The 14,250-nt window shown below is 50.7% G+C and overlaps 1 protein-coding gene across 1 annotated transcript; it reads right to left on the bottom strand.

Moving 5' to 3' along the window:
- Window positions 1–2,500: 2,500 nt before the first annotated feature.
- On the bottom strand, window positions 2,501–13,984 carry WBP2NL (WBP2 N-terminal like). The gene is given in 9 exon segments (XM_038756877.1): window positions 2,501–2,642; window positions 3,301–3,377; window positions 5,223–5,357; window positions 6,797–6,833; window positions 6,835–6,962; window positions 7,249–7,341; window positions 10,108–10,243; window positions 12,369–12,477; window positions 13,857–13,984. Coding segments are annotated over 9 exon segments (825 nt in total). The 5' UTR covers window positions 13,919–13,984; the 3' UTR covers window positions 2,501–2,594.
- Between the last annotated feature and the right edge of the window lie 266 nt (window positions 13,985–14,250).

Genomic DNA, 14,250 nt, shown 5'->3' with positions numbered 1-14,250 from the left:
TATTTGTTAAAGCGCTTACTATGTGCCAAGCACTGTTCTACACGCTGGGAGAGATACAAGGTGATCAGGTTGTCCCACGGGGGGCTCACAGTCTTTATCCTCATTTTACAGATGAGGTCACTGAGGCCCAGAGAAGTGAAGTGATTTGCCCAAAGTCACACAGCTGATGAGTGGCGGAGCCAGGATTCGAACCCATGACCTCTGACTCCCGAGCCCCCGCTCTTTCCACCGAGCCATGCAGCTTCTCTGGCAGCAGGCATAAAGTGCCCGCAGTGGAGGGATAATAGGTGAGAACAAAGACACCCGATGTCATAAAGTGGCATGAAGAACCCCAACAGTTCAGGACCGACCGTGTCATTTGGGGTGTGCTAAATTCTCTTGAGCAGCGTGGCTCAGTGGAAAGAGCCCGGGCTTTGGAGTCAGAGGTCATGGGTTCAAATCCCAACTCCGCCAACTGTCAGCTGTGTGACTTAGGGCAAGTCACTTCACTTCTCTTGGCCTCAGTTCCCACAATCAATCAATCAATCGTATTTATTGAGCGCTTACTGTGTGCAGAGCACTGTACTAAGCGCTTGGGAAGTACAAGTTGGCAACATATAGAGACGGTCCCTACCCAACAGTGGGCTCACAGTCTAGAAGGGGGAGACAGATAACACAACCAAACATATTAACAAAAAAAAATAGAATAAATATGTACAGAGTAATAAATATGTACAAACATATATACATATGTATTTGTCAAATAGGGATGAAGACTGTGGGCCCCCCCGTGGGCCAACCTGATCACCTTGTAACCTCCCCAGCACTCAGAACAGTGCTTTGCACATAGTAAGCACTTAAATACCATTATTATTATTATTGAGCAGGGATTTCTGGACAGTTTAGTTCCAAAATACGTTTAGAGTCCAGGGTTTATAATTTCCAGAGGCACCAAAAGGTATTCCAGACCGAACCCCCGAACCCCACTCCCCCGCTAGTGTGGTCCCTCCGGCTGCAGGGCTGTCACAACCCACCCACCCCAGCCCAGGGGAGAACGTGGGTGGGGTGGCTCTCCTTCACTTTTTAGCAGCTACCGCTTACCCCTGGCAGTGAGAGGGGGGGCAAGGGACCCCAAATCAAGTGCATTCCCCCACCACCACCGCTCCGAGACTCTGGAGATGCCCGCAGGCGAGGCATGAGACACGCAGGCCCGGAGGTTTTAATGCTTCTGTATTAAAGTGCATTGCAAAAAATTACAAACATCCACGGCTGAACATTTATAATTCTGTAAATTATCGGAGCTTCTCCCGTTCTGCCTAGGAATTTCTTAAGGGCTCTCTGACCCCAGCTAGTAGCTGCGGGCTTCTCACGGCTCTTTGGGGATGGTGTGGCCTGGTCCAGGCCCTGGAGGAGGAGGGGGGAGCAAGAAGAAAAGCTGGAGTGATCTTCCCCTCCCCTCTAGGCCTCTTTCAGGGGGCTGTTTCCTACCCTGTCCTCACTTTTCTCCCCGGAGGGCAAGCCTCAGGTAGCCAGCGGCTTCTTCTCTGCAGTGGGACAAATGTACCCCCTCCCCGCTCGGCCCCTGAAGGTTGGCAGTTGGGAGATCCGGATGGAGGGTGGCAGCGGGACCGTGGTCCCAAGCAACACTGGAGGTAAGGTGAGCGGCAGCCCACACCCCAAAGAGCTTGGGACCGCCAAGGAAAAGGGTGAGGGAAAGTACTGTCTTCCCAGCCGTGCTCCTTGGCCTCCAGGGTCCGGGGGCAAGGGTGGAGGAGAGATAAAGTTGCTTACCTCCACCTCGTCTGAGGCCTGGGCTGAGAAAGTCAGTGCGCCAGCGGGATGGCTACAGGGTGGAGCCAACCGCGGGCCCCCCCCCCGAGACCCTGAGCCACTAGGCTGAGGAGACCGAAAGGATGCCAAAAGGGGCAGAAGATGGGGAAGGAGAAAGGAGGAAGGGAGTTATCGGAATCCCTGTCCTGGCCCCAGCTCGGCAGGAGTCCTAGAAAGCCCAATAATCCCCGCGCCCCGTCCCCACCGCCAGCCTCCGGGGATGGGGAGCGGAGGTGTGGGGGGCGCCAGGGGCGGGGGAGATGTGCTCAACCGCGACCACCCCGTGGACGTCTCGGCTCGCGAACCCGCTTAGCAGCTGCGGGGAACCTCCAGATTGGTCCCTCCCTGGACCGCGGACGAGCCTCCGTCACCCCGACTTCACGGAGCGAGGGTGGGGGGAGAGGGGAAGCGGTGTCCCGCCCGACGCGGCGCGTGACACACCCGGTCCAGAGGTCAAAAACAACATTTCCCCCAGGGGCAGTGACCAGAGGCAGCCCGATCAGATGGATCTCAAGGCTGTTGGGGCAGAGGACAAAAGTCACGCCACTCTGGATACCTCAGCGCCGCCGCCCTCCCTCCCTCCGGGTCCCCAGGAAGGGGCCCCTCAGGACGCCACTCGCTGAGGGCCGGCGGGGACCCTAGGGAGACCAGGCCAAGGGGACAGGAGGGGAATAACCAGCTTTTTCTTTCTTTTTTTTTTTTTTTTTCCTTTTTTTGTTGTTGTTGCAGGGAAGGAGCAGGGGGAGGAGGATCGGATTGCGCGGTCCTCCGACACCCCGCTCCACTTAGTTGTTCTTCTTCTCGTCCGGAGGAGCATAGGGAGGAGGCTTGTCCTTGAAAGAGAACAGAAGGCTCCGTCAGTCTGTGGCCCCAGGGAGCTAGGGCCTCCTGAACCACTTGCCCGGAGCGGGAAGCCCCACCTGACGGGAGTGGGGAAATAACGATAATTATACTAATAATTTAATAATTTAAATAATTTAATTTATTTAATTTATTTGTCCATATCTATTCTATTTATTTTATTTTGTTAGTATGTTTGGTTTTGTTCTCTGCCTCCCCCTTTTAGACTGTGAGCCCACTGTTGGGTAGGGACTGTCTCTCTATGTTGCCAATTTGTACTTCCCAAGCGCTTAAATAAATACGATTGATGATGATGATGATAATTGTGTTCTCTGTTGGGGGTTCACGATGGGCCCAGCTCTGCAGTGGATGCAGGAAAATCCACGGTGGCATTTACTGAGGTGCTTCCTGCCTGCTGAGCACTGTACTAAATGCTTGGGAAACGACAAAACAGTTAGTAAAAGGGTCCCTGTCCCACATGGTGCCCACAGTCTAAGGGGGAGGGAGAGCGGGTGTTGAACTCCCGACGTTACAGATGAGGAAACTGAGGCCCGGAGAAACGAAGTGAGTTGGCTGAGGTCACCCGAGGAAAGTTGCCCCCCGACTCCTTCCCCCACAACCAAACGGGGGGTTGTCAGGGCCACCACTCACCATGGGCATGTAGACGTTGTGAGGATTGGCTGGGTTGTAATACGCACTCGAAGCCGCTTCCGCCGCCTTATTGCCACCTGGGGGGAAGGAAACGAGGACCATTCTATTTATTTTGTTAATTAATTTATTGTACTTTAAGTTATTATTTATTTAAATATTATATTTAAATATATTATTTATTTAAATATTATAAAATAATTCTTATTTTCAATTATTTATTTTGTTAGTGAATCTATTTATTTTGTTTTGTTAATACTATTCGATTAATTTTGTTAATGATGTGCGTCTAGCTTTATTTTTATTTATTCTGGTGACTTGACACCTGTCCACATGTTTTGTTTTGTCGTCCGTCTCCCGCTTCTAGACTGTGAGCCCGTTGTTGGGTCGGGACCGTCCCTCTATGTGGCTGACTTGTACTTCCCAAGCGCTTAGTACAGTGCTCTGCACACAGTAAGCGCTCAATAAATACAACTGAATGAATGAATGAATGACCAGAACAAGGCAAGTGGCTCCTCCCCTCCCCTCCAGGGGTTAGGCCCCACCCTCTTGAATTCCCTCTCTCCTTTTCCCAGAATCCCACCTGGGATAATAATAATAGTAATAATAATAATAATAGCATTTATTAAGCGCTTACTATGTGCAAAGCACTGTTCTACGCGCTGGGGAGGTCACAAGGGGATCAGGTTGTCCCCCGGGAGGCTCACTTTCATTCATTCATTCAGTGGTATTTATTGAGCGCTTACTGTGTGCAGAGCACTGTACTAAGCGCTTGGGAAATACAAGTTGGCAACACATAGAGACGGTCCCTACCCAACAACGGGCTCACAGCCTAGAAGGGGGAGACAGACAACAAAACAAGTAGACAGGTGTCATCAGAATAAATAGAAATAAAGCTGGATGCACATAATAATAAAAATAATAATGGCATTTGTTAAGCGCTTACTATGTGCAAAGCACTGTTCTAAGCGCCAGGGTAGATACAAGGTAATCAAGTTGTCCCACGTGGGGCTCACAGACTTAATCCCCATTTTCCAGATGAGGCAACTGAGGCCCAGAGAAGTGAAGTGACTTGCCCAAAGTCACACAGCTGACATGGGGCGGAGGCGGCATTTGAACCCATGGCCTCTGACTCCAAAGCCTGGGCTCTTTCCACTGAGCCACGCTCCAAATGGCAGGGCCCGCCATGCCTCTGTCACGGGGGGCCAAGGTGGTCCCCGTCGGACAGAGAAAGCAGCACCGAGATGGGAACGAACCCAGAACCAGAGCTTACCGAGGGAGGAGGGCAGAGTCGGAACCTGATCACCTTGTAACCTCCCCAGCGCTTAGAACAGTGCTTGGCACATAGTAAGCGCCTAACAAATGCCATCATTATTTTTATTAAGCCACTTCACTGGGAACTCAGTTCCTTCATCTGTCTTCTAGACTGTGAGCCCGTCGTTGGGTAGGGACCGTCTCTAGATGTGGCCAACTTGCACTTCCCAAGCGCTTAGTCCAGTGCTCTGCACACAGTAAGCGCTCAATAAATACGATTGATTGGTTGATTAATAAATACGATTGAATGAATGAGGCCTTCCCAGACTGAGCCCCCTCCTTCCTCTCCCCATCCCCCCGCCTTACCTCCTTCCCCTCCCCGCAGCACCTGTATATATGTTTGTATGGATTTATTACTCTATTTATTTTACTTGTACATATTTATTCTATTTATTTTATTCATATGTCCTGTTTTGTTGTCTGTCTCCCCCTTCTAGACTGTGAGCCCACTGTTGGGTAGAGACCGTCTCTATACGTTGCCAACTTGTACTTCCCAAGCGCTTAGTCCAGTGCTCTGCACACAGTAAGCGCTCAATAAATACGACTGAGTGAATGAATGAATCCCCCCGCCTCCCGACTTCCTCCCACGGCGGCAATTCCCGGGCCCTTACCTGGCATGCCGGAGTCCATCCAGGCCGAAGGGGCCGACGGCCCCGCGGAGGAGGGTCCGGGGGCGGAGGGTCCCGGGGGAGACGGCCCCGGGTAGGGGGGCGGTGGAGCTGGGCCTCCCGGGGCCAGGTACACTCCTGAAAGCGAGAGGGAATACAACCAGAGTGAATCCCTGGCCCCGGCATGGACGGTGGGAGGGAATATATGTTTGCACATATCTGAACGAATGATGATGATGATGGCATTTTAATTAAGCGCTTACTATGTGCCAAACACTGTTCTAAGCGCCGGGGTAGATACAAGGTAATCAAGTTGTCCCACGGGGGGCTCACAGACTTAATCCCCATTTTCCAGATGAGGTCACTGAGGCCCAGAGAAGTGAAGTGACTTGCCCAAAGTCACACGGCTGACAAGTGGCGGTGCCGGGATTTGAACCCATGACCTCTGACTCCAAATAATAATAATAATAATAATAATGATGGTATTTGTTAAGGGCTTATTATGTGCAAAGCACTGTTCTAAGCGCCGGGGTAGATACAAGGTAATCAAGTTGTCCCACGTGGGGCTCACAGACTTAATCCCCATTTTCCAGATGAGGTAAATGAGGCCCAGAGAAGTGAAGTGACTTGCCCAAAGTCACACGGCTGACAAGTGGCGGAGCCGGGATTTGAACCCATGACCTCTGACTCCAAATAATAATAATAATAATAATGATGATGGTATTTGTTAAGTGCTTACTATGTGCAAAGCACTGTTCTAAGCGCTGGGGAGGTTACAAGGTGATCAGGTTGTCCCACGGGGGGCTCACAGTCTTAATCCCCATTTTAGAGATGAGGTCACTGAGGCACAGACAAGTGAAGTGACTTGCCCAAAGTCACAGAGCTGACAGTTGGTGGAGCCGGGATTTGAACCCATGACCTCTGACTCCAAAGCCCGGGTTCTTTCCATTGAGCCACACTGCTTCTCTATTTATTACTCTATTTTACTTGTACATATTTATTCTATTTTGTTAATGTTTGGTTTTGTTGTCTGTCTCCCCCTTCTTGACTGTGAGCCCGCTGTTGGGTAGGGACCGTCTCTACATGTTGCCGACTTGTACTTCCCAAGCGCTTAGTCCAGTGCTCTGCACACAGTAAGCGCTCAATAAATACCACTGAATGAATGAATGAATTCAATCGTATTTATTGAGCGCTTACTGTGTGCAGAGCACTGGACTAAGCGCTTGGGAAGTCCAAGTTGGCAACATATACAGACAGTCCCTACCCAACAGCGGGCTCACAGTCTAGAAGGGGGAGACAGAGAACAAAACCAAACATATTAACAAAATAAAATAAATAGAATAGATATGTACAAGTAAAATAGAGTAATAAATATGTACAATCATATATACATATATACAGGTGCTGTGGGGAAGGGAAGGAGGCAAGACGGTGGGGAATGGAGGGGGAGAGGGCTCAGTCTGGGAAGGCCTCACTGGAGGAGGTGAGCTCTCAGTAGGGCCTTGAAGGGAGGAGCCTTCAAATAAATAAACATAATAAATATTTGACTGACTGACAAGCCCTCCCCAAGTCTTTACCTGGAGGTGGTGGGTATGGGTAGCCCATGGGTGGGGGGGGCGGGTCCATATGCACCAGCAGGTATGTAGGGGGGTGGGGGCACATAGCCCCCCACAACGGGCCCGTAGCCCCCTGGCATCGGCATGTAGCCGTAGTTGGGATTCGGAGGCGGGATCCCTTTGGAAGCTGAAAGACAAGGGTTAAGAATTAGAGGCCGTTGCCCGCCTAAAGACTAACACGCGCCCGAGGCTCCAACCCCGGGGCAGGGCAGGCCCCTCCGCTGCCCCCGGGGACCTCGACCCCTGACCCTGCCGAGCCAGCGGCCCAAGACCCATCCAACCCCAGCCCCTTAAGCTCCTGCTGACCACGACGGCCAGCTCCGGACAGGGGTCAGGACGGACTCGATTGTAGGGCGAGCGCCAGCCTTCCCGGGGAGCCGACCGTGAAGCCCGCGCGGGGCCGTGGGGCTCACCGTTGGTAGCAGCCTGCATCATCATCTGCCCGAACTCGATGGCTCCTCCGCTGCTGAAAGACAACTTGAACGCCGCCTGCCCTTCCCAGCCGCCTGACAGAAGGGAAGAGCCGCGGGATCGGCCGTGAGGAGCGGCCCCGATCCCGCCCGGGGCGGCCCCTCGCCGCCTTTACCTCGGCCCTCCGGGGAGAGGGGGTGAGGAGGGCCGCGCCCACGGGCTCAAGTGGGGCGGAGGAGAATCAATCAATCAATCAATCAATCGCATTTATTGAGCGCTTACTGTGTGCAGAGCACTGGACTAAGCGCTTGGGAAGTCCAAGTTGGCAACATATAGAGACAGTCCCTACCCAACAGTGGGCTCACAGTCTAGAAGGGGGAGAAAGAGAACAAAACCAAACATACTAACAAAATAAAATAAATAGAATAGATATGAACAAGTAAAATAGAGTAATAAATATGTACGAATCATCATCATCGATCGTATTTATTGAGCGCTTACTGTGTGCAGAGCACTGTACTAAGCGCTTGGGAAGTCCAAGTTGGCAACATATAGAGACGGTCCCTACCCAGCAGTGGGCTCACAGTCTAGAAGGGGGAGACAGAGGACAAAACCAAACATACTAACAAAATAAAATAAATAGAATAGATATGAACAAGTAAAATAGAGCAATAAATATGTACAAATCATCATCCTCATCATCAATCGTATTTATTGAGCACTTACTGTGTGCAGGGCACTGTACTAAGTGCTTGGGAAGTACAAGTTGGTAACATATAGAGACAGTCCCTACCCAACAGCGGGCTCACAGTCTAAAAGGGGGAGACAGAGAACAAAACCAAACATACTAACAAAATAAAATAGAATAGATATGAACAAGTAAAATAAATAGAGTAATAAATACGTACAAACGAGGCGTAGTGGTTAGAGCACGGGCCTGGGAGATGGAAAGACCTGGGTTCTAATCCCAGCTCTGCCACTTATCTGCTCTGTGACCCTGGGCAAGTCACTTCGCTCTCTGGGCCTCAGTGACCTCACCTATAAAATGGGGATTAAGACCGTGCTGCCCACGTGGGGCTGTCCAGCATGATTATTGTCTATCTCAGTGCTTAGTACACTCCCTGGCACATAGTAAGTACCATAATACACAAAGAAAAAAGTGGGGGGGGGGGGGGGGGGGGGGGGGGCAAGGGGCTTGAGGGGCCTGCCCTTCATGCTGCCACTCGGAAGGCCTCCGAGGCTACGGGAAAAAGTCTGCAACGAGCCCAGAGGGCCGCACAGACCCTTCAATCAATCAATCAATCAATCAATCGTATTTATTGAGCGCTTACTGTGTGCAGAGCAAGTGGGGCCCCATCGCTCTCCCGGCCTCCACGATCCGTTCCTGAGAAAGGTGTGTGGAGGGCGGGTGGGCTGCTGGCCCTAGCGGGGTGGAGGGAGTGGGGTGGGGAGTCGGGGGGAGAGACATACGCAGGGTGGGAGTCGGAGGTCATGGGTTCTAATCCCCGCCCACGTCTGCTGTGTGACCCTGGGCAAGTCACTTCACTTCTCTGGGCCTCAGTTCCCTCAGATGTAAAACGGGGATTAAGACTGTGAGCCCCACGGGGGACAGCCTGATCACCTTGTACCTCCCCCAGTGCTTAGAACAGCCCACTGTAGGGTAGGGACCGTCTCTAGATGTTGCCAACTTGTACTTCCCAAGCGCTTAGTACAGTGCTCTGCACACAGTAAGCGCTCAATAATTACGATTGAATGAATGAATGCTTGGCATTTAATAAGTGCTTAACAACTACCAACATTATTCGTGCATCTAGCTTTATTTCTGCACCTGTATATATGTATATATGTTTGTGCATATTTATTACTGTATTTATTTATTTTGCTTGTACATATCTATTCTATTTATTTTATTTTGTTAGGATGTTTGGTTTAGTTCTCTGTCTCCCCCTTTTAGACTGTGAGCCCACTGTTGGGTAGGGACTGTCTCTATATGTTGCCAATCTGTACTTCCCAAGCGCTTAGTACAGTGCTCTGCACATAATAAGTGCTCAATACGATTGATGATGATGATTTCTATTTGTTCTGATGACTTGACAGTGTCCACAAGTTTTGTTTTGTTGTCTGTCTCCCCCTTCTAATAATAATAATAATGATAATGGCATTTATTAAGCGCTTATTATGTGCAAAGCACTGTTCTAAGCACTGGGGAGGTTACAAGGTAGTCAGGTTGTCCCACGGGGGGGCTCACAGTCTTCATCCCCATTCCCAAGCGCTTAGTCCAGTGCTCTGCAAACAGTAAGCGCTCAATAAATACAACTGAATGAATGAATGAATGCTTGGCACTTAGTAAGCGCTGAACAACTACCAACATTATTATTTGTGCATCTAGCTTTATTTCTATTTGTTCTGATGACTTGGCAGCTGTCCACAAGTTTTGTTTTGTTGTCTGTCTCCCCCTTCTAATAATAATAATAATGATGGCATTTATTAAGCGCTTACTATGTGAAAGCACTGTTCTAGGCACTGGGGAGGTTACAAGGTAGTCAGGTTGACCCACGGTGGGGGGGCTCACAGTCTTCATCCCCAGTTTACAGATGAGGTCACTGAGGCCCAGAGAAGTGAAGTGACTTGCCCAAAGTCACACAGCTGCCGATGGGCAGTGCCGGGATTTGAACCCACGACCTCTGACTCCAAAGCCCGGGCTCTTTCCACGGAGCCACGCTGCTTCTTCTAGACTGAGAGCCCGTCGTTGGGTAGGGACAGTCTCTCTATGTTGCCAACTTGTACTTCCCAAGCGCTTAGTCCAGTGCTCTGCACACAGTAAGCGCTCAGTAAATAGGCTTGAATGAAAGAATACGCACCTCCTGCTTCGGCACTGATTGTGCCTTTGATGTAGTTGGCGGAAAGGAGGGGTTGCTCTATGGAGCAGTTCTTCACCAGGTAGAAGGGCATCATGAAAGACATCATGGCGTCTTTGCCTTTGGTCACGAAGATCATCTGGAAGGGAAAGAAGGGGAAGGAGATCCGGAATCAAAATAATAATAATAATAATAATAATAATGGCATTTATTAAGCGCTTACTATCAATCGTATTTATTGAGCGCTTACTGTGTGCAGAGTGTGCTTACTGTGTGCTTACTGTGTCCTCTCCCCCTCGTCCCCCTCTCCATCCCCCCATCTTACCTCCTTCCCTTCCCCACAGCACCTGTATATGTGTACATATGGTTGTACATATTTATTACTCTACTTATTTATTTATTTTACTTGTACATATCTATCCTATTTATTTTATTTTGTTCGTATGCTTGGCTTTGTTCTCTGTCTCCCCCTTTTAGACTGTGAGCCCACTGTTGGGTAGGGACTGTCTCTATGTGTTGCCAATTTGTACTTCCCAAGCGCTTAGCACAGTGCTCTGCACATAGTAAGCGCTCAATAAATATGATTGATGATGATGATGATGATGATGCAGAGCACTGTACTAAGCGCTTGGGAAAGCACTGTTCTAAGTGCTGAGGTAGATACAAGGTCATCAGGTTGTCCCACGTGGGGCTCACAGTCTCAACCCCTATTTTCCAGAGGAGGTAACTGAGGCCCAGAGTAGTAAAGTGACATGCCCAAAATCACACAGCCGACAAGCGGCGGAGCCGGGATTTGAACCCATGACCTCCGACTCCAAAGCCCGGGCTCTTTCCACTGAGCCACGCTGCTTCCCCTACTCCTTCAGGAGGCCCACCTGCCCCAGAACGATTCACTCGCTGACTGACCGCCCCCGCCCCACGATCTACCGACTTGCTGAGCAAGAGACCCCCGCTCCGTTAAGGTCACCTATTACTGCCACTCCAACGACTAGAAGCAGCGTGGCTCAGCGGAAAGAGCCCGGGCTTTGGAGTCAGAGGTCGTGGGTTCTAATCCTGGCTCCGCCAACTGTCATTCATTCACTCAATCGTATTTATTGAGCGCTTACTGTGTGCAGAGCACTGTACTAAGTGCTTGGGAAGTTGGCAACATATAGCGACGGTCCCTACCCAACTGCGGGCTCACAGTCTAGAAGGGGGAGACAGACAACAAAACATATTAACAAAATCATCATCATCATCAATCGTATTTATTGAGCGCTTACTATGTGCAGAGCACTGTACTAAGCGCCTGGGAAGTACAAATTGGCAACATATAGAGACAGTCCCTACCCAACAGTGGGCTAGAATAAATATGTACAAATAAAATAGAGTAATAAATATGTACAAGCATAAATACATATATACAGGTGCTATGGGGAGGGGAAGGAGGTAAGGCAGGGGGGATGGGGAGGGGAGAGCCCCAGCTGTGTGACTTTGGGCAAGTCACTTCACCTTTCTGGGCCTCAGTTCCCTCATCTGTAAAACGGGGATGAAGACTGTGAGCCCCCCGTGGGACAACCTGATCACCTTGTAACCTCTCCAGCGCTTCTAGATTGGGAGCCCACTGTTGGGTAGGGACTGTCTCTATATGATACCAACTTGTACTTCCCGAGCGCTTAGTACAGTGCTCTGCACATAGTAAGTGCTCAATAAATATGATTGACTGATTGATTAGAACAGTGCTTTGCACATAGTAAGCGCTTAATAAATGCCATCATTATTATTATCACTGTACCCCACCCAAGGTTAAGCCCCAAGGTTCAGCTACTTGCTTTCCTTCCCAACTTGTCTCCTTTGGTTCAGGGACAAACCGGGGATTCCCCCAGCTTGTCCCGGACCCCAAAGGAACAGCGTCACGCGACTCCTTCGGCCCCTCCCCGACTTTCCCCGCAGCCCCCACCGGCCAGGAGCCATGGGTCCTTGGAGAAGTGGAAAGAGCCCGGGCTTTGGAGTCAGAGATCACAAGTTCAAACCCCGGCTCCGCCAACTGTCAGCTGTGTGACTTTGGGCCAGTCACTTCACGTCTCTGGGCCTCAGTTCCCTCATCTGTAAAATGGGGATTAAGATGGTGAGCCCCCCGCAGGACAACCTGATCACCTTGTAACCTCCCCAGCGCTTAGAACAGTGCTTTGCACATAGTAAGGGCTTAATAAAGGCCATTATAAATAAATAAAAATAAATAAATGGGTCATCGGTGCCAGCTCTCGGCTCATCCCGGAACGTACCCGATACGGGGTGAGGAAGAGCGCTCCCTTCTTTGTGCCCTTGAAGGCTTCCGGCTTGCCCATCGCGTCGGAGAAGGAGAGCTCCACATCTTTGCACTGCTTGAGGATACTGCAGGAAGACAAGAGGAGTGTCCATCCATCCATCATCATCATCAATCGCATTTATTGAGCGCTTACTGTGTGCAGAGCACTGTACTAAGCGCTTGGGAAGTACAAGTTAGCAACATATAGAGACGGTCCCTACCCAACAGTGGGCTCACAGTCTAGAAGTGGGGGGGGACAGATAATAAGACCAAACATACTAACAAAATAAAATAAATAGAATAGATATGCACAAGTAAAATAAATAGAGTAATAAATATGTACAAACATGTATACATATATACAGGTGCAGTGGGGAAGGGAAGGAGGTAAGATGGGGGGATGGAGAGGGGGACGAGGGGGAGAGGAAGGCTCAGTCATCATCAATCGTATTTATTGAGCGCTTCCTGTGTGCAGACCACTGGACTAAGTGCTTGGGAAGTACAAGTGGGCAACATCTAGAGATAGTCCCTACCCAACAGTGGGCTCACAGTCTAAAAGGGGGGAGACAGAGAACAAAACCAAACATACTAACAAAATAAAATAAATAGAATAGATATGTACAAGTAAAATAGAGCAATAACTATGTACAAACATATATACATCTATACAGGTGCAGTGGGGAAGGGAAGGAGGTAAGATGGGGGGGATGGAGAGGGGGACGAGGGGGAGAGGAAGAAAGGGGCTCAGTCATCATCATCATCATCAATCGTATTTATTGAGCGCTTCCTGTGTGCAGAGCACTGTACTAAGCGCTTGAGACGTACAAGTTGGCAACATCTAGAGACAGTCCCTACCCAACAGTGGGCTCACAGTCTAAAAGGGGGAGACGGACAACAAAACCAAACATACTAACAAAGTAAAATAAACAGAATAGATATGTACAAGTAAAATAAATACATAGAGTAATAAATCTGTACAAACATATATACATATATACAGGTGCTGTGGGGAAGGGAAGGAGGTAAGATGGGGGGATGGAGAGGGGGGAGAGGAAGGAAGGGGCTCAGTGTGGGAAGGCCTCCTGGAGGAGGTGAGCTCTCAGTTGGGCCTTGAAAGGAGGAAGAGAGCTAAGCTTGGCGGATGGGCAAGCTCATCAATCAATCAATCAATCGTATTGATTGAGCGCTTACTGCGTGGAGAGCACTGTACTAAGCTCATCAGAAAACTAGGGAACGCTTCACGAGTTTGCGTGTACTAATGGGGGCCACAGTGGGGGCGTCGAGGCCTGAGGTGACGCCATCGCCTCCTCTCGCAGTTGGGGAACCGGAAGTGACGTAGGGTAGGGATGAAGGATGGGGGCAGGGGGCAGGAGCCCCCCAACTCGTTAAATTCCGTCGAATGCCCCTTCCTCACACACACCCCCTTCCTCTCTATCCTTCCCTCCCTCCGGGGGTCCCGCCGTACCACTCGGCGTTGGGCACCACGACGCCACCGCCCTCCCTGGAGTGATGCTGGTTCAGCGCCATCTTGGACGCCGCCAAGCACAACTCGTCAGCGGGGCGCGCGCGCGCCCCCTCCCCCCGCGGCGGGCTCAAGGCTCCCCGGAGCAGGGGGGAGGGGAGAAGGGAGGGAGGGGGGGACGGCGCCGCCTGTGATTGGTGGAGATTGTGAAGTAGGGGGGCGGGGCCCGGAGAGCCGTTGGGTCACGTGTGATGTGTGACGTCATCGGTGGGGCGGTCCCTTCCCTCCCCGACGGCCTCAAGGCTCCCCGGAGCAGGGGGGAGGAGAGGGAAGAAGGGAGGGGGAGGGGGGAACAGCGCCGCCTGTGACTGGTGGAGCTTGTGAAGCGGGGGGGCGG

This window comes from Tachyglossus aculeatus, chromosome 14, assembly GCF_015852505.1.
Source record: "Tachyglossus aculeatus isolate mTacAcu1 chromosome 14, mTacAcu1.pri, whole genome shotgun sequence".
Classification (NCBI taxonomy): Eukaryota; Metazoa; Chordata; class Mammalia; order Monotremata; family Tachyglossidae; genus Tachyglossus; species Tachyglossus aculeatus.
This window is presented reverse-complemented; position numbering and strand designations above follow the sequence as displayed.